This window comes from Ruditapes philippinarum, unplaced genomic scaffold (genome assembly GCF_026571515.1).
Source record: "Ruditapes philippinarum isolate M1 unplaced genomic scaffold, ASM2657151v2 ctg798_1_1_1_1, whole genome shotgun sequence".
Classification (NCBI taxonomy): Eukaryota; Metazoa; Mollusca; class Bivalvia; order Venerida; family Veneridae; genus Ruditapes; species Ruditapes philippinarum.
The window spans coordinates 27,771-48,531 of NW_026860568.1; the positions used below are offsets into that span (position 1 = coordinate 27,771).

At 30.7% G+C, this 20,761-nt stretch overlaps 2 protein-coding genes across 2 annotated transcripts; both read left to right on the forward strand.

The window, feature by feature from the left end:
* Positions 1–6,669: 6,669 nt before the first annotated feature.
* Positions 6,670–9,930, forward strand: LOC132760643 (uncharacterized). The gene is made up of 6 exons (XM_060752667.1): positions 6,670–6,812; positions 7,159–7,297; positions 7,554–7,620; positions 8,243–8,316; positions 8,805–9,047; positions 9,254–9,930. The coding sequence occupies exons 1-6, from the start codon at positions 6,810–6,812 to the stop codon at positions 9,286–9,288; spliced, it is 561 nt and encodes a 186-aa protein (XP_060608650.1). The 5' UTR covers positions 6,670–6,809; the 3' UTR covers positions 9,289–9,930.
* A 1,053-nt stretch (positions 9,931–10,983) lies between these two features.
* On the forward strand, positions 10,984–19,133 carry LOC132760632 (troponin C, slow skeletal and cardiac muscles-like). The gene is made up of 6 exons (XM_060752650.1): positions 10,984–11,048; positions 11,532–11,550; positions 13,236–13,379; positions 15,906–16,040; positions 16,923–17,015; positions 18,828–19,133. The coding sequence occupies exons 1-6, from the start codon at positions 11,046–11,048 to the stop codon at positions 18,857–18,859; spliced, it is 426 nt and encodes a 141-aa protein (XP_060608633.1). The 5' UTR covers positions 10,984–11,045; the 3' UTR covers positions 18,860–19,133.
* Positions 19,134–20,761: the final 1,628 nt, after the last annotated feature.

Here is a 20,761-nt window from a genome sequence, read left to right on the forward strand (position 1 = left end):
ACTTACAGTTTGAAATTTTGTGCTGTAATTCCACTTGGATTTGAGAATTTGATAAGCTGGCGTAACATTTTTCTTCATCTAATGAAAATGATTTTTCGATTTTGTTAAGCCGGCATAACAATTTATCTTACAGTTTAAAATTTTCTTTGAAACATTACTTTGATTTGAGAATTTGTTAAGCTGGCGTAACATTTTTCTTCATGTAATGAAAATATTTTTTTGATTTTGTTAAGCTGGCGTAACAATTTAACTTACAGGCTGTAATTCCACTTGGATTTGAGAATTTGTTAAGCTGGCGTAACATTTTCCTTCATCTAATGAAAATGATTTTTTTATGTTGTTAAGCCGGCAAAACAATTTAACTTACAGTTTAAAATTTTGTGCTGTAATTCCACTTGGATTTGAGAATTTGATAAGCTGGCGTAACATTTTTCTTCATCTAATGAAAATGATTTTTTTATTTTGTTAAGCCGGCATAACAAATTAACTTACAGTTTGAAATTTTGTGCTGTAATTCCACTTGGATTTGAGAATTTGTTAAGCCGGCGTAACATTTTTCTTCATCTAATGGAAATTATTTATCTTACAAATAAAATTATTTTCCATTTTGTTAAGCCGGCATAACAATTTGTCTCACAGTTTGAAATTGTCTTTGAAATATTTATTTGATTTGAGAAATTGTTAAGCCGGCGTGACATTTTTTTTCATCTAATGAAAATGATTTTTTGATTTTGTTAAGCTGGCGTAACAATTTAACTTACAGGCTGTAATTCCACTTGGATTTGAGAATTTGTTAAGCTGGCGTAACATTTTCCTTCATCTAATGAAAATGATTTTTTTATTTTGTTAAGCCGGCATAACAATTTAACTTACAGTTTGAAATTTTGTGCTTTAATTCCACTTGGATTTGAATATTTGTTAAGCTGGCGTAACATTTTCCTTCATCTAATGAAAATGATTTTTCGATTTTGTTAAGCTGGCGTACATGTAACAATTTAACTTAAAGTTTGAAATTTTGTGCTTTAATTCCACTTGGATTTGAATATTTGTTAAGTTGGCGTAACATTTTCCTTCATCTAATGAAATGATTTTTTGATTTTGTTAAGCTGGCGTAACAATTTAACTTACAGTTTGAAATTTTGCGCTGTAATTCCACTTGGATTTGAGAATTTGTTAAGCTGGCGTAACATTTTTCTTCATGTAATGAAAATGATTTTTTGATTTTGTTAAGCTGGCGTAACAAATTAACTTACAGTTTGAAATTTTGTGTTGTAATACCACTTGGATTTCAATATTTGTTAAGCCGACGTAACATTTTTCTTCATCTAATGGAATTATTTATCTTACAATTAAAAATATTTTCCATTTTGTTAAGCCGGCATAACAATTTGTCTCACAGTTTGAAATTTTCTTTGAAATATCTATTTGATTTGAGAAATTGTTAAGCCGGCATAACATTTTCTTTATGTTGTGAAAGTGATTTTTGATAATGTTAAGCCGGCATAACATTTTATCTGGTTACTTTTTATCTTATGAAATGACAAATTTTGTTATTTATATCGTATAAGATATTGTTAAGCCGGCGTAACATTTTTCTTCAGTTAACATCAGTTGAGTTATTGTTGTGTTTTTTTTCACAAATTTATTAGTATGTAGCTTTGTTTTATTATTTGTTAAGCCAGCTTAACAATTCTTCATAATTAAATTACTGTTGTCAAGGTAAGAGCTTGTTTGATTTTGTTAAGCTGGCTTAACACTGAGTTATGTCAATTAAATCAACAACAACAAACAACAACAACAACATTTATTAAGCATTAAACACCTGAAAGGTGCATATAGCCAATATTTACAATCATATACTGATGTGAACTTTAATTAAATCACTGTTAATTAAAAGATTCAAATACATTTTTGTTGATTTTTTGCTTGTCTTTGTTCTTTTCTTTCTCAAAAATGGTAAAAAGGGCATCCTTTTTGTAGTGTAATTTGGCCATAATTGGTACGTGAATTGGGAATGAGTGGACATTCCCTTTTTAAAATAGAAATGGTTATTATTACTCATTAAGAATGTACGTAAATAGTACAATTCATTCTAACGTAGTGCTAGATTACATTGTAACAAATAATCAATAATGGCAGGTCATTAAGAGACAAATTATATTGTATTATTTATCACTTTTTTACAAATTACAAATTTTTAATTAGATAATGATATAATTATAAAAAAGTAGAATCTAGTAAGTACAACTTTAACTCGCCGTGAAAGAGGCTGACAAGATTTAATATCTTGGAAAAAGTGATCCCTTTGAAGCATTAACAACATCAAAATTACATGAAAATTGCAGACTCGGTTTGATTGAGTCTGTACGTGGAGGATAATAAAAAAGTGCCATGTCCCTCACGCGCCCAAGCACTGGCTAAAGCGGTACTCAATTTTTAACACTTAAAAGTACTGGACTCAATGGTCCCAAAGTACCAGCAAAAATAACAATAATGAAATGAAGTACGGGGCAATTTTTAACGGCTACCACACAGCACTTGACACCTGCTGTTGTAATGTATAAATATCTGGAAAAAAAGGATTCTTGAAAGCATTAAAAACAGCAAAATTACACGAAAATTGCAGACTCGGTGGATCGCAAATCATTGACCAACAACAATGATAGATACATGAATACAAATTGTGTTTTATTTGTCAATAATTTGAAGACATATATATACACAAATAAGAACTAGTTTTTAAAGTAATTAACGAATGAAGAATACATCTAAAAAGACCCGCACGATTCTTAATTTTTTAAATACTGAGATCAAAGTTCACAATATTTGTTTAATTCAGATTAAAAGTCATGATGTTAATGGAAGTTGACAAGCAATCAGTTATTATAGTTAATCAATCTAGTATGAAATATTGTGTATTCTAAATAATTCATTTCGGTTTCAAACATAACATGTTGGGTTCAAACTCATTCAGAGGTAAGCTGTTGTTTCCGTTAGCAAGAAACTTTAAACTCTTTGCTTATAACTGGTTGGTTCTTTGAATGGATCTTCAAGTGTTTTAATTAATAAGTCTATAGCTTCCAACACAATCAAAGTTAAATAAATTTGTATGACATTTTTAATGTAACGGTTTAACTACGGACCGCACCGTTGTGGTTGCTTTTCCGATCAATTAAGGTTTAAGTAATCCTTCAATGAACAAATGTTTCAATTCGTTTACAAGGATTGACAGTCGATTGCCTACTTTTGCAGTATTCTCTTTTTAATCATCTTTTCTACTGTATACACAAATACAGATTTTAAATTAACAACGTAAATGACAACACAAATGTTTAAAAACTTTACTTGATTTATGAGGGGTTTTTTTTTGTTGCTTTTTTTTCAATTGGAAAAATCTCCATAGATGCGGCCTTTGAAAATGTATAGGTTACATACATGAAGTCTCGAATCTATAGTGCCATTTGGACCTGCGACCTAAAGGCCATTATGTACATTTTTCGGCATATATGCCGGAATAACGGTATTTAGACATGGAATAAAAATATTATCTAAACTTATTTTGTATGCAAGTAACTATGTACAGTCCAGGAGGCAGTACATAGTTTCGGTCGCTTAGTTTCGAATTGGTCAGGGTCAAATATACAAATAAGAAACAATTTTGAAATGAACTGGATATTTGAGCTCACTTTAATATCTAATGTTGCTTTATTTCAAGTTTCTGTAGCTAGTATTGTGTTTCAGTTACTAAGTAAATTTGATTTTAGTGGTGTTTGATCACAGACCTGTGTGTTAGGTTCTGATTGTGACCCAGTCAGTTGTTTGCCGAGTATCCTTTAAAATTGTGTATTGCCCATTTATTCAAAGACAAAAGTCATCTTTAAAAGTCGATGAGAGTTAATAACTCATTTGCACGTGCGCTCAATTGCTCGCCCATTATGGAAAAAATAATGCCGAATTTCAAGGCGGCCAAAATTGCATAATCACCAAATACTCTAAATTTGGTCACTACACAATTCAATAGTAACAAAACGCCGAAATAAGAGTTAGACGTAAACTTGTATGCACGAATATTGCCCTGCGGTTAAAGATATGAATGTGTCCTTGTGCATTAGGTGCACAAAATGTGCATAAACCCTTTGTTTATGATATCAATTATTTTCAAATACATCTAGAACATACATATTTCAACCGTATAAATATATCAGCATTTAAAAAGCAAAGCTGCAATTCACTTTTGAATCCTATCACAATCTGTTCTTATAGGTGTTAAAAATACAAATATATGTGTTTATATGGGTTATAATCAAAAGTTATTTTACATCCTGGCCGGTTTGTTGCCAAAAATCTGCGTCACAAATTGTAACATCAATAAAAACATCAGTTAAGAAACTGTCTTTTTGTGGTGCTTTGAAATAATCAGTTTCTCTCTGATAAAATTATTGTCTTGTTAATATCTGAATGTATTGTATATATAACCAATTCTAGTAAGTGATCTCTTGATAGAAATGAGCTTAGTTAAACATCACGGGGATGAACTGTTACACGAAGCGAAGGATGCTTTATTGTATACTGTAGAAACACACGTGAAAATGGTCTTTTTTATCTTTAAATGCTAAATTAAACTTTGATAATTACCTATTGTATTACTAGTATGCGTCAGAAAAACTTTTTAGTCCATTTTCCACCGCCTCTTGTTTTAAATTTGTTAGTTTTAAGTAAAAATTCCAAATTATTTGCTCATTTATACACATTGACTGGTTCATTTGTGATATCTTTCAGTGCCATACTTAATTGCCTAATTATAATGGAAGATTGCAAACATAAAGCCCAGTTTACAAAATTAATTTATGCCCTATTTTTCAGATGAGTTTTTGTGATAACTCTGAAGATGTTTAGAGTTCTTCCGATAACTTTTGTTACTGCTGATTTGTAACAGTTCCTTTCCAGTGAACATACTATCTCGGTACACAATTAATAATATGATAGCTTGTTAATTTCATTTTTAAAATTAACAACACAATTTAATTGGAAATGCACTCAGCTAAAGGCCTATATGACTGAAATACTGTTGGGAAAAGGCGTAAAATGAAACAAACAAACAAACAAATCCTTCATCAAATAAAGATAAACATGTATCAGTTCATCTTTTTCGCTAGTTTACTCTGCTGTGAGTTTATTTAAAATGTCTATTCTAAAGGATATTTAAATGTGAAAACATTGCAGCATGTTGTTTGATATGTCTCTCTCTATACATGACATTCTCTCCATGCTACATGAACGAACTAAAAAAAGCATATTTCTATACCATAGTGCCTGCTATTATGTCTACGGTATGAGATGATAAATTTGTTAATCCTGTTGAGGATTTTATATAACGAACACAAAATAGACAATGATAGGAAAATCATGTATGTCTTCAATCACACCCACAATCGTCATACAATATTAATTGTTGGCTTCTACTGACGGATCGACTGTCATATTGACGTCCAATTTCCTAATTGAGTTGGCATTGAACAATTTAATGGTGGAGAATAACACGATAAAGGTGTCAGCTTTCATTGTTCTACTGTAAATTACAGGCGATGTGTTGAACTCGATATGAAAACTGACAATTCGGTTAATGAATCGGACAAAGTGATTGCAAAGTTTACTAATGAATGTATCAATAACACTGGGGATGGATGTTTAAAGGCCACGTATAATGTTATGTTGACCCAAATTGATAATAGCCACTGAAATGTGATTTTGTTTTCAGTTAAATTAATCAATTCTCAGATGTATTTCATTAAATTTAAGTACCAAATCAGAGTCGATATGCATTAAATAGAAACACTTTGAACAACACTATTTTCCAAGGGGCCTATATCACTTAACAGTTTATGTATAATAGTTTTTTCTTCCATATCTTTTAAATGAATTCGATATTTTTAATCGGATAAAGGGCAGTACCCTCTCATTCTAGTAAGTAATACATGCATGAAATTATTTTGAGAAAAAAGCAAGATAAACAATCAGATTTTCACGCGGTTTCACAAATGATCAATTTCTTTACTCGGGAAACAATATCTGCATTTCCACCACTAGAATGAGCTAGCACTATACTTTATCCAATTAAAATAATGAAAAATTAAAAACTGTTATGGCAGAATGTAAAGCCGTAACTATTTTTATTTTATATAGGTTTTCTTCCCCATGCAGGTCAGAAAAAGTCAAGTATTCCGATGTAAAATAAATTATAAGGGAAACAACCAATACAAAGTTTATTCCAAACTATAATTTGATTATTACCCTTCCCCTAGTCAAATAGCTTTGATGTATGTTTTTTTTATGTAATATTGCATTAATTTGTAAATAACATGCGCCTGTAAAAACGATAACATAAGAGCTGGCTGACAGAGTAGTTTTTTTAAGTTTTGTATAAACGATATAGAATTGATACCAACATAGCCAGAATTCGTGTTTTAAATAAATAACACAAGAAGTGTTTTTTTACAAAATGAAAATTTAAAGATAACAGTTATTGCAATAGGTTCAACAAAATGTTAATCTTTTTTTTAAGATAATGAAAGCGATCACTTTCACGGTTGAAATTTTTAAATACTACAGTGGTATTGTTTTATACAGAGATAGAGCATACTTTATTGATTAACAATACGATAGTGGTAACATTACCCAGAGCCCCGACATAAACTGTAATCAGATACATGCATTTAAGATTTTTTCTAAAATGGCATTATAATATTTGTTTCACAATTTTAAATCAGATTTGTAAATAGGTTATTCTTGAACGAGGAATTCATACAAAAATGGTAAGATCTAAGTATTTTCATTTACATGCAGTCGAATTTTAAGGAAAATATTAACGATGTTTCAAGGCTGTCGTAATACATTTAAACTATATAAATAAGTATTTCTATAAAGTGAAAGCATTTGATAATTAACGTTGTACAAATGACCTGGTGGAGAGCATACTAAATCATGAACTTTGAACAACTTAAAACTTCCTTTCAATGAATTATAAGGGATAGAAGATGCATATGAGTAAAGAAGGTTATAAAAGTTAAAAATGCAGCTAGTCTTTTTGCTAAGTTTTGGTGAATTTCGCCTGTCGGTTCGATTTTGATACCTTCAAGTATGTGTCTTACTTATATACAGGCAGATAGTGAACCAAATGCGGAGAAGACAAATTCTGAAGCACCGAAAGAGTCTGGAAATTCCGAAGAACAACCAAAGGAAGAACATAAAGAAGATGAGCAAAGTTTAGAGGAAAAGCCAACAGAGGAACAACTTGAAAGTGAGATTACTTTTATTGACAAGAAAGGAATTTATTTTAAAGTAACATATTTCTTTTAAGTTAGTAAGATAACAATATTATTATGACAGCATTTTGGCTTTCAAATATTGAGACATAGCACAAGGAAAAACAATTGAAATTAAAATGGCGGGCTCGAAATGTTCAGCAGATGAACTGATAAATAACAACGTGTCGTATTTTTCATTAATTTTCATTTCGTAGTTTCTAGTGAAACATTTAATATTGCTGTTTTCAGAATGGAGAAAAAACTTTGACGCTATTGCTGATGAAAATGGGTTCATAACCAGTGATGGTCTAGAAATGTAAGAAAGATGCTCTTTATTTTTGTTTAGATTGACATTCTCAAATTTAAACATGAAACTGGAAACAAACGTAGTGACCCACACTGAAAATTATATGAAAATTAACACTATTAATTCCTTTTTTATTATATTAATTTGATATAACTTTTGAGCATACTGTATAATTATAGAATTGTCATGCTTTGTGAGAGGAAATGATAATGTTCGTCCATTCGGGTTGAGTCTTTCATATTTATTTAACATTATGTATTGCTCAAATCGTCTATGAAAATAAAATGTGAACAATAGCTACATGGAAAGTCTTAGGTTATCTTTATTTACGGTAAATATATGTATCTATATAAATTACTTTATTAATGCCAAAAACAGATGTGTATCTATTATACAATTACAATGGGTAAAATTATTTCTTATGTACTCGTAGCAATTCACTATTGTTTACTTTTTCAGTGTGTTGACACTGTTTTTTTTTCCATAGGCAAACTATTTATAATTACTAACTTTTTTTTCAGGTTGCATACCAAAATATTTGTGTAAAGTTTCAAATGTTTACGATCTCTATCAAAACTGAGACTGCGATTTTCATGTAATAATTCATTAATAATTTCTTTTCTCTTCACAGCTGCCTGCAGCGGGACAATAAAAATCCTACCCCAAGTAATATAGAAGAATTAATGTCAGTCATTGATATAGATGGTAATACCATGCCATGTTTATTGTTAAAACATTTCCTTCTGAATATAACAAAGTAAACTATATACCATTGGACTTTAACAGGATTGTATAAAATTAATACATACCATACAAAGTTATTGAGAATGTTATGTAGTAGTTGTTGTTGTTTGTGGGGGGGGGGGGGGGTACGGAACGAGTTGTCACATTGACGGTTCCATGATCATTAACGTACGGATACGTCTGTGGATTTGTCTAATAATAATATTTCATTTTGATGACAATTTCTACTTGAGCAGACACAATGGCTTTGATGGTAGCTTGCATTTAACACTACCGTTAATGAACGATCCCGACAAAAAGACCCTGTAATATTTTACCTTCTGTTTTGCAAAGTTGGTCTCTAGTTTGCCAACAACGATAATAATGACGATAACAATAAAAGTGATGATGATGATGATGATGATGATTTTAATAATGAGGATGATCTCTTTTATTTTTAACTAAAACAGGTGATGGTAAATTTGGATTTGAAGAATATGTAAAGATACAGCTACAAGCGTCTAAGATGACGTTTTTCTGCAGCGATATTCAGATGGAGTTGGAGCAAGCGCTTAAAGCGTTTGATGAAAATGATGATGGTACAATCAGCAAATCTGAACTAAAAACTATTCTGACGGATTATGATGACGCCACGTTAGATGATGTCATAAAGCATTTGGATACCAATAATGACGGTCAACTTTCAATAGCAGGTTCGAAACAAGTTTGTTAAAAAAATGATAACTCCGGCGCTTGATATGTATTTTCATTTCACAAATACGAAAAGACTTTTAGATTTTTATCATATTTAAAATCTTAAGCATTTTCGTTTCATTTATGTACGTAAATATGCGATTTTTAAGCATTTACATGTATCAAGTTTCAACAACTTATTATTAAATATTACTTTCGTTTTCAGAACTAGCGGCATATTTGACGCAGACGTGTAAATGATAAGTTCAGAGGATTCCAAAAGAAAAATAGTGATGATCTTCTCTCAACAAAATACTATCCAGTTTTATTAATTTTTTTGCAATGACTTTTACACAGTCATGATGTGTCCTTTGTGTCAAAATACTGTTTGGAAAATTTATGTACATTGCCTGTTAGTAGCGTTGTAGCTATTCGTATCAGTGGTACACTGTTTAGATGGTTTGTTTTATATTGTAATTATATTTATTGTTGTTATTTATATTTATAAATGTTTGTATGTAGCACTATTCTTACAGATATATTGTGAAAGGTACAACATGATTTTAGTGATAGTTCCATGTGAAAATTTTTTACATGTTTGGCTTTGATCCTCATATTCAGGAAACGTTACTATTGTCACTTTTCAGTGTGCACCCTCTACAAGAATTGCATCTGTATAAAAGCAGAAATAAACATGTACATATCTTTGTGATGCCATTTTATGTCATCTAAAATATCAATGCAGAAATTTTATCATTTCATCATGCAAATTCTTAAAATTTGTATATGTTTGTAAATTGTATAAGGGCATCTTGAAACTGTAATTATTAATGCCCTTGATCGATTCTATGTTATTGAAGATGTTAGCACACATAAATCTCTAATAAAGCAGGGATTGTATTACATATCTTAGCCTTGAAATCTTTAAGTACCTCAATCAATAGATTAATTTAATGACAAAAAGTTGCTAAATATTTGCCCCCACCCCCACAACCTATCCACTCCATACGCCCTAAGTTGTGTTGTTTTATTTTACACGGACACTCCGATCTTAGACGATGACAAGTTTGGCGTATGACAGACTGTTGTGCATATACATTTTGACTGCTCGAGCACGGAACAGTTTTCAAATCTGGTAGCTTTTATAGTTGATAACATCATTATTTATGTGATACATATCTGAGCTTAAACTTTAACATTTTCGTGACCCGCTAAAAACGTCTTTGTCATAGTTAAGATGTTAATCAGACTTAATCAAGACAGTTTATGTGTTGTAACGTAATGTTTTCGTGAAACTGGGACCAGACCGAGTTTGTAATCTGAAAATCACTGCAGGACTCACGGATTTTCTTTTTGCAAAAGAATACCTTAAACAAGAATCTACATGTAAGTAAACTAGTGAGCTTAAAATCTTTTCCAAATATGAAATAGAATTTTACTTCACAACAAATTCAAATGATTTTTTTTGATTTAAAGTTTTTTTTTTCTAAGTACAGTTTAATAATTGTGATTAAAATCAATTAATCGGATATCACTACGTATCTAAATGAAAGTCAAGCAAATATGTATTATGACATCGAATAGCATGAAAGGGAGATAACCGATTAAACATGTCCTGATATCAGATGATACGGTTATTATAAAATTAATGTCATAGTTATGTCGAAATTTACTTTAATCTAATACATTTTACATTCTTTTTGTACTTAGAGATGTTTATATTAACGATTATTTTATCGAAATGACCTCAAAGATTCGTGGCCGCAGTTGTTTTCTTTTAGGCTTTAATTTGCGGAAGACAGACAATAGAAATATATATCATTTAATCAAATGATTGCCATTGTAAGGTGCGTTAAATATTAAAAGATAAATATAACGCTTAAAGATTAGTCAAGTCATGCTTCAAATATTGAAGTATATATTTTATATATCTATATAAAGATTACATTTAGCTGCTTTGTGTATCTCAATGTCTATAAGCGTGTAGTATAGTGTTTAGTTCGGAAAACAATACAAACATGGTAAGTTTAGTTTTTCTTTAATTTTCTGAATTATAACGAAACGTCATTTATTATGAAGAAATTAGTTTGCAAGTGATAAAAATGTATCATTTAATGCATTGACAACTACAGAGAAAGCTATATACATGTATATAAATGAAGTATAAAATTATTTTGCTTTTACCTGTTTTTATTTTTACTGTAAGTATGTCATTTACAAGTTGCATTTTAATCCATTATCAGAGGGAAAGTCGCCCTGAAAACCTTGTATACCCGGTATTTTACTTAAAATAATCCTATAATAGCAATGACTTACCTGAAAACCATACATTTTTTGTTAAATTTGTTAATGCAGAAAAAAACGATGAAATAGAAAGGTTATTTTTAAACAAATCCTGTTACTTGGCATTGTAGTATGTGTTGATAGTATCGCAACGTGTATTATTAGTATAACTAACACCTAATTATTTGTAACTTAATAATTACAGTATTTTTCTTTTACAGGCGAATTATGACGAAAAAGGTTAGTGAGATTTAAACTGTTTTCGATTGTTTTGAAATTGTACAGTCGATAAAACGATTTCTTAATCTATTTTTTTTTAGATATTTTCCAACACCTGGACGTTTATAACTAGGTTTTTTTTCTAAATATTCTGATACAACACATAAAGTTTTATCTATAGATAAAATGCCAAATGATTTGTTTGTGTGTATGAATCTTGTGACATTTGTATCAGTATTCTATTTGTGTACTAGTGACATATACCATATTGTGGACTATACGTAGATGTATAAGTACATCTACTTCTCTGAATGAACTACTTTATTGTGTGTTGGAGATCAAAAGATTTTTTTTATATTATTGTTATCAAAATAATATGTATCTCCCATAATTTCTATTTCTGTGACGTCTTTTTTCCATTGCCTTTTTATGTTAATTTCTTTTCTTCTTCTATCATGCTTTCTAACTTATGTACCTGTACAATCTTTAACCATGAGTTTAAATTACCAAATTTGAAATATGTTTTATGATAGTACCTAATTATTAGGGTCAGGATGGTTGACTTTTCACAACATCATAAATTTTCAGATGTATTACACGTGTTGAAACATTCATTTATATTTGATAAGTAGTAGAAAGATTTACACTAGGGGGGCGAGCCCCACTCCCACCCCACCAGTATTAATTAGATTGCCGAGTGTTTTATGTTCTTTCTCTTTGTATCATAGACACAAAAATAAACACGTTCCCTGTTGTCACAATATGAAAATAAAGAACAAACCTCTGAATATGATATTTCTATTGTTATCGTCACAATAAATAAACCCCAGAAAAATGAGCCAATCAATGGGCATGCTCTGGAGTGCGGGTAACTAATATCTGCACTCAGTTAACGCACTGTGCATGTATATGTAAACGATTTATCTCTGACACATTTTCAACAGAAAGGTCCCTAAACTATGATACAAAAGAGATTTATGGCTTGAACGATTGATAATAAAACAGTGAATTAATAAGATTTCTAACTTCTGGCCTTTATTATTCAGTAAATGATATGCTTTATTTTAGAGAATATCGTTGCGGTAACAAACAGTTAACCCGATGCAACATGCCTCAAATGTATACAGTATTCAAAAAAGAGCGTTTTTCGTAAATTTTGTCTTTCATAAAAAAGAAATTTATATGACGTACTAATGTATACTTCAAAAAGTTTAAATTATTAAATCATAATAATAAGCTTTGAGAGACACATTTGTTAATTTAACATTGGTATAGATAACTGTAGATATATGTACTTATCCGTAAGAAACACTAACTAATCGCAGAAATAAGTCACTAGTCACTTGTCTAAGTTCACTTCGATACATAACTTAACTATATAAAATATTTCTTATATTTACTTTTTTAAGGTTCAGTTTGCTTATTTAGTGAAGTCTGCTAGGCTGTTTTGGCTATATTTAACCAGTGTTTTCAATATACTGTTACTTTGTAGAAAATAAACATTGACACGTGCTAGCATACATATACCCTTTACATCATGCATTACATTAAAAATGTTAATTTTGGCACTCTCTCAATTGTTAGTTAATAATGTTTTATACCATGTGCTCGAGTTAGTGTACAGTCAGTTTGACGTAAAGAGCATGCTAGAATAATCAATGTCAATATATCAGGAATTTAAATTTGTCGTCTGCTCATTTTTACAGAATGGCGGGAAAAGTTTGAGAACTTTGACAGGAATAAAGATGGAGGAGTTTCAGCCAATGAACTGGAGAGATTATTACAATATGTGGGGTTCAATCCGACACAAGAAGATTTGGCTGAATACATGAAACAATTAGACAAAAATAGTATGTATTCGTCAGTTCTTGCTAATATTTGAACCGTATGTGTGGAAATGTTTTGATATATTTTAACCTTATGTTGATGAAGCTTATGTCCCCTGTAGTATTAGACTATTAGTAGGAACTATTTAATAACTAATGAGTAGATAACCTACATGTTCCATTATGGGCTTGGTTTTATAATTACAGATGCGTATAGTACAATAGTACGCGCAATTTGAAACGAATTATTTCCTACAGTCATAGTTCATAAACATGTAAATATAAACATTAGTCAACCAAGGTATTTTGACTTTTTACTTTGTCAAATATATCCAAATAATTTAATATATTCTCGGTTTACACAAATATTTTAAATAGTGTAATACTAAGTGAACTCTTAAAGATATATTTGGATGTAAACTTTAATCAATTTAATAACATCTATACGTATAATATAATTTAACGCACAAGTACTTTAATTTTGACGACACATTGCTGACTTTTTTTATTTCAGTTCATAATGCGAGTCATCTCAATACAGTTATTGCATGAAACGTTATTCATATACATGAATTTTGCATCTTTTTCCATATTTTAGTGTCTTTTAAAGGCGTATGCTATAAATTTCAGACAGACATATAGGCAAAATGAAAACTGTATAATATTTATTTCCAGAATATGATAACATAAACAGGTCAATCGAAAAGCCTTCTTTGTGGTTTGTTTCGCATATTATACTAAGCTACAATACAGAACTTCGCGGAATTCAATAAAAGACTTTAGTTCCCTATTTTCAGTTTAAATAAAGAGAATGAATATTCTTAAAAAACAAATATGGCAAAGAAGAAAAAATATAATGACTACTTTTTACTTGTATTAAAAATTTTATACAATTATTGCTCAACAGGAAGTCAGCTGCATGAATAGCAAAGCAGAAATTATAGGGCATAATCTACCTTAAATGTGACTTTTGTACCCTTGAAAGAAGCAAAATTTCTAAATTTAAGGACAAATTACTCAACAACGAGCAAGAAGACTATCATTTCTCTCTGTTATCATATTAGTTAAAACAAATTCTATAATTCAGTTTTCATTCTACCTTGAGGTTAACTATATGAAACTGTAGAAATAAGTCTTCAGCAAAACAGAAGTATAAACTTTTTATGTGGTAAGCCTGGTATATATGTAGCGTTCAAGTATTTTATAGACCTTTTTTGCATAACGATATTTCCTTAGAAACGGAAGTGTCATTTCGAACAAGCTCATTCTGCGCGGGTCTAAAAAGCGATACCGGGAGGGTATTTTTAATTAGTATTAAACAATTTATTAAATTAATGTATATTCTTAGTTCTCTGAACTTGGTACAAATAGGTCGATAATGTTATTCATTTTCGATTATTTATCAGCTGTGCAGTATGTAACTTATATAAATATTGTGATTTCAATGTGATTAAGTACTACGTAACCAGTATACATTGTTTCTATATTTCAGGGCAAGTTTATTTATTTATAATTAGTACAGTATATTTTAAAGTATATTATAAATGAGATAAAAGATCTTTATGATTTCATCACAATAAAATATCATAATTTCTGTGCTATCCATAACAAAGTCTTGAATTGTTGGCCAGATTATCAGTACAAAATAGTAACAAAAGTCAAGTATAACAATCCATGCGTAATTTAAGAAAACGGATTAAATCAAAGTTAAATGGGTCATTTATTGTAAATATTGTCATAGGATTAACTGGTAAAGTAAACGTTATTCTAATTTAATCTTATCTAAATCTCTTATTATTTCTTTTGTGTCTGTAACATAAGCAAATATTCCTTTTTGTAGTTGTTGTTGGTTTTGTTTTGTTTTGTGGTCTTTTTAGGGTTGTAATCTGTAATGTAAAGAAACGATGCATCCAGCGTACCCGCTCATAATTACTGAGAACAACATAAATGGCGCAGAGCTTTCAAACTTTAGAAAAACTAACAATAAAAATGTAGGAATGAAGTCCGTATTCTAATAAGTACTATTTTAATATGTCGTACAGTATTTCGCTTATTGTGTTTTCTATTGACTCTATGAAATTCCAATGTCGAGTTGGTAAAAAGTTATAGCATGATAAGTATCGTTGTTGTTTATCCGTGTTTCTTTATACATCAAAATGCTCTTTTTTAACATTTTATTCGTAATGTTTGAATTATAATTGCAGGGTTTTCACTTTAAGAGATTGTCACAAACTATGCGTTGATAGCATGGTTATAAGTATACCTAATGGGAATTATTACTGAGCCGCGTCACGACAAAACCAACGTAATGCGTTTGCGACCAGCATGGATCCAGACCAGCCTGCGCGTCCGCGCAGTCTTATCAGGATCCATGATGTTCGCTATCAGTTTCTCTATTTGTAATAGAGTTTGTAAGCGAACAGCATGGATCCTGATCAGACTGCGCGGACGCGCAGGCTGGTCTGGATCCATGCTGGTCGCAAACGCATTATGTTGGTTTTGTCGTGACGCGGCTCATTTGTCTTATCTTAAAATTGTCGTTTTTTTCAGGTGATGACTGCATAACGTTCGATGAATTCTTTCCGTTTTTAAAAAGTCTTAAAGATCCATCTGGGGAGCTCCTGGACGCATTTAGACTTCATGATAAAAATGGAGATGGTTTTATTGACGAAAAGGAACTAAAAGGTAAATCTTACGAGTTTATTAACTCTTATAACATTTAATTGTTAAATATGTTTACACATTATTCTCATTGATTTACGTAGTAGCTTTTAAGTTTTAACAAGTCCACGTATTCTTTGATCCACACTCGTATATTATTTTCGTAGCCTATAAACTTAAAGCAGAAATTGTTTAACCCATTACTTCATGAGCATTTTGTGAAAAATGGCTGTTTTCATTGAAAAATCTCCCGTTACAAGTTCAAACTGCTATAATACTATAAAAACTGCTTCAACACTAATCAAACTTGGCACAAATGTTGACTGGACCATTGCCCTTGCAACAACATGCTCAGGCTTAAATTTTCGGTTACCATGGCAACGAGGGGACATCTCAAAATTGCCAAAAATCACTATTTTGCGTTGATTTTTTCCATCAAAATTGATTTCAAAGTGCTGCAACTTCTCAATGGATTGAGATAGAGTCAAATGCTTTTCAGCGTTGGTTACACGTTACCTTATGATCAATCTGGGGTCATTTACAGCCTCTCACAAGCCCAAAATTTTCTTGGCGATGAGGGGGACTCCGCCCCCCTTAAAACCCCCCAAACAGAAGGGGGCACATCCCCCTTCTGGCAACCCCTTGATGTATCTTTTGGTTGGGGGGCCGCGCCGAAAAAGAGGTCACTTTTTTTAACAACATTTCTCAAACAAAAACAAGTGTTTGGGGCCTAAATAAGGCATTTTTTCATCATTTGAGACAATAAAAAGGGGGGGGTGAAAAAGGCGTTAAAAGGCGTGTATATGAAGTAATGGGTTAACTTATTTGTGCAAACGTTATTTGTAAAACGAAAAGAAGTTAATGATTTTTGCAAAGCTGTTCAACATGGAATGGTCTTCATTTCAGCAATTTTTACCAGTGGAAATTTCAACCCAAATGAGATTGATGATTTATTTAAACTAGTAGATGCAAACAACGACGGTAAAATTGAGTACAAAGGTAATAGCATTTCCAGGGTTTGCTGTTCATTTTCATATTTATTACAGTATAGATATTACCAAGTTAAATGTTGATGCTGCACATCAAAGATGCCGCGAAATGATGTGAACAGTCAATCAGCATTGAAAATCGTTCTCTATTACAGTTGAATATCCGAAGCACAAATCAATTTTTTCTGCATGTTCTTGGTATGTGCTCGTTGTTTAATAATAAAGTTGTATATTTTTGTGAAAAAGTAGAACCTAATGTATAAATTCACAAAATACTGCCAGGTCTGAAATTCTAAAATGTGTGTCTGTTGCGACAAAGACTGAAACGTCTGATCGAATCAAAATAAATTGGATAACAAATAAAATTGAAATGATTGTTATTCTTAAAATAAATTCAAGACAATATGTGCCGAGAATATACCCATTTAAATATTGGTACAAATTGCATAATGTTCGAATAATTTTGAGGACAAACTGTTCTGCAGTGATCTCCCCTTACAGGCCGTAGCGTAACCGGTTTGTTCTTGGGTGAGAATCGCCTCTCTGATAGTGGGCGTGGTTTTAGGCTTTGTAACTTGTAATTTAATGATTCGACAAGTGATATTGATCAAAATTGTCCTGGTTCCCTTCTTCCCCGTCAACGAAGACTAAATGCTAGCATATGAAGCATAATATCAAATTTAATATGACAATTAAGGCGGAGCCGAACTTCAACAGAGGCGAAGCAAATGAAGTAAGTGACACTGCCTCAGTTGTCACCTCTCTTAACGATTAAGTTTTAGAACGATCGACTATACACTGACTCATTGGCACGTTATTTATTATGTAGATAAAATTAGATAATAATAAAAAGAATATGATATTCAAACATGGCACTATCACTTCAGTTAAACGTTTATTCTAATCCCTTTAAGCTCTGTGACATGTTGTACATCATAAAAGCTATTTTTATTAGAAAATTTAAAAACAGTGTGATTTTCTTAAAACAAAAAAAATATACACAAAATCAAGTCTAAAACAAGCGGCGTCTAACTAGCGGAAAAAATGTGCAAAAGTAACACCGAGTTGTGCAAACATATGGCTGAAAAGAGCAACAAGTAAAAGAAATAATATGTTCTAAACTAATAAAATTGAAAGAAATGAACAACGCACCCGGCTGGTAAGCCATTACATTTTAAACATCAATACAAATACTTCAAGAAAATCGTTACTTTTCATGACGATTCGTGGAAATGACAACCTGGCTGTAGTATGCGTTTCGTCGAATAACTCATATACTAAATAGATGTTTAATATTCGACATTCTGTCAATAAAATATTATAATTCAGACATTTTTATGCTGTAACGCTTAAACGTCGCCTACAATGAGATAGTTAGGTCGTCATTTTCACGATTCATCTTGAAAGCAGGCACTTCTTTAAAAAAAATTTAATGAGGGTTGACATAAAACGTCTACTAATAAATTGATATATTTCAATTTGATTTACGATATATAAGATACTGGTCTGTTAAATTGCCGTGTTGCTCGTTTCAGTTTTACACTAGCACCATTCGGCGGCGTTACTTTTGTATGGTTGCTGCGTTATTCTCAAATCCTTATACGTTCTGGGATATATACGGTGCATAATGTACTTGAAGAAAATATATTTTTTATTGTTTGTGACATTATCTTCTGTAATTGATAGACATTTGATAGATAATTGAATATAGATTGTGTTTTAAGAGATTCTTTAAAAGATTTCATATTTGATAATATCATTTTTTATTGTCCACTATAAATAAGCAGACAGTTCTAAATTTAAACATTTTTTTCCTTTTCAGAATTTGTCGAACTTTTCACAGAAATGATGTGAAGCAGGAATAACATAGTTTGCAACCACAAATTTTCAAACACAAAATACGTGAATACATTCGTCAGCCGTTCATTAGTTCACCGCCGGTTTATGATAACTACATGTACTAATTGATATATTCAAATTCTGTCATCACTTAAAAAAACTAATTTTTTGTGTGTGTGCTTGAGCAACTTTCGAAAGTTTCTTCTGGACGTTGAGAAATTTATTTAGTAAATAAATGGAAATTGCACGACAATTTAGCAGACGACATTTCTTATTATAGAAGAAGAAGCTTTATTCTTTCATAAATCTCACAATACACAATTGACAAAGCCATTATAGCTCATAGTCACATTTTGGTATATACACTTATGAATTAATATTGACATTAGTCAACAATAAATCTGTCAATAAAGTAAACAAAATATATGTAAAAATAGTAAAATGCAAGATACACTACTCTTACAAGATTTAAATGCATTTGATTCGTAATTACTTCCCTTACATTTCAAAATATCAAATCATTATTCATTATTGAATCTTATCCATATAAAATATAAACTAAGTGTAAAACATTATTTTGCATCTTCTTATTTTTGGTATTATTTGTATAAACAATTTTCTAACATGTCAGTACCCACTTACGTACGCACGTAAAAAGGTTAACGATGGCATGGCCAACAGATATCTGGTAAATAATATTTCAGATTTCCTTAAAGAACCTGTTCTCTGGTAATGTTTCCTAAAAATATTTGAAAAATAGTATTAGCACGATTATATGTGCAATATTTTGACTATATGCATTTGTATCTTATTATTTGTAATGGCATAATAATATTACAATTGTTGTGTCTGAATTTGTTTTTCTCTCCAGTTTTGTTATTTACGTACTTCATATTTGTTTTAAATATATGAACTCTTTATTGTAAAGGAGCGTATGTGTTTTTGTTGCCTTTTCCCCTGCTTATTGCATATTCTCGTTTTCCCCGACGTGTATGAAGCATTTCCTAAAGCCTTGTATAAAACACTGTACCAACTCTGATTGATATTAAAATCTTACTTTGAGCCAGAACTACTGAGTAATGTTTTACTTTACTATCATATCCAAGAACAAGGTTAATGAAACTGACACTTGAATATCTACATATTTGTAACTTTAATTATTTTTAACTTTAATCATCTAAGCAGCGCAATGATTCAGTGACGCATTTTTTGTATTGAAAATGAGATATTTTCATACTTTTATTTTCGTATATATTATGTTTAATGTTAGTATATTGCAATTGATATATTGTTACAGTGGTTTGTTTTCCTTTTTGTTAGGACTTTCTGCAGAATATTAAATTTTATAAATAAAAAGTACAAGTTTGAGGAGGCGGGAATCTTTTCCAATATAGGTTTTACAGCCTTCTCGTCGTGAAATAGAATCATGTATTTTAGTAAATGTGTAACAACCTTATTATTTTACACACGAAAATTGACGTGTAGATAATGTAAATTTGTGTGTTTTTTGTTGTTGGTGGTGTTGTAACAAAAGACAATGCCTGAAAAGTCCTTGAAAGTATTAATAGTCAAACTTCAATAATGAATACGTTCCAGAATAAGATGTGTGAAGTTGGCGGCCCAGAATAGGAAATAAATTTCCTTGTCTATTTTCAAAAGGTTTAATATACAGGCTGTTAAATAGTTTGGTTTCTATCCATTTTAATTATGGACTTCAGGAGAGGTAACACATGTGTCTTTTTGAAACCAAACTTAACTTAGACTTAAATTTTCATTTTCATTAGCCTTTTGAATATGAGTAATGGATTTACGCTGCTCTCAAATGTTTGGACGTATCTTTCATACAAAAATGCCAGGTAACAATTACCTAGACATTATAAGTATTAAAAAATAAACCCAATGCTCAATATGTATTTT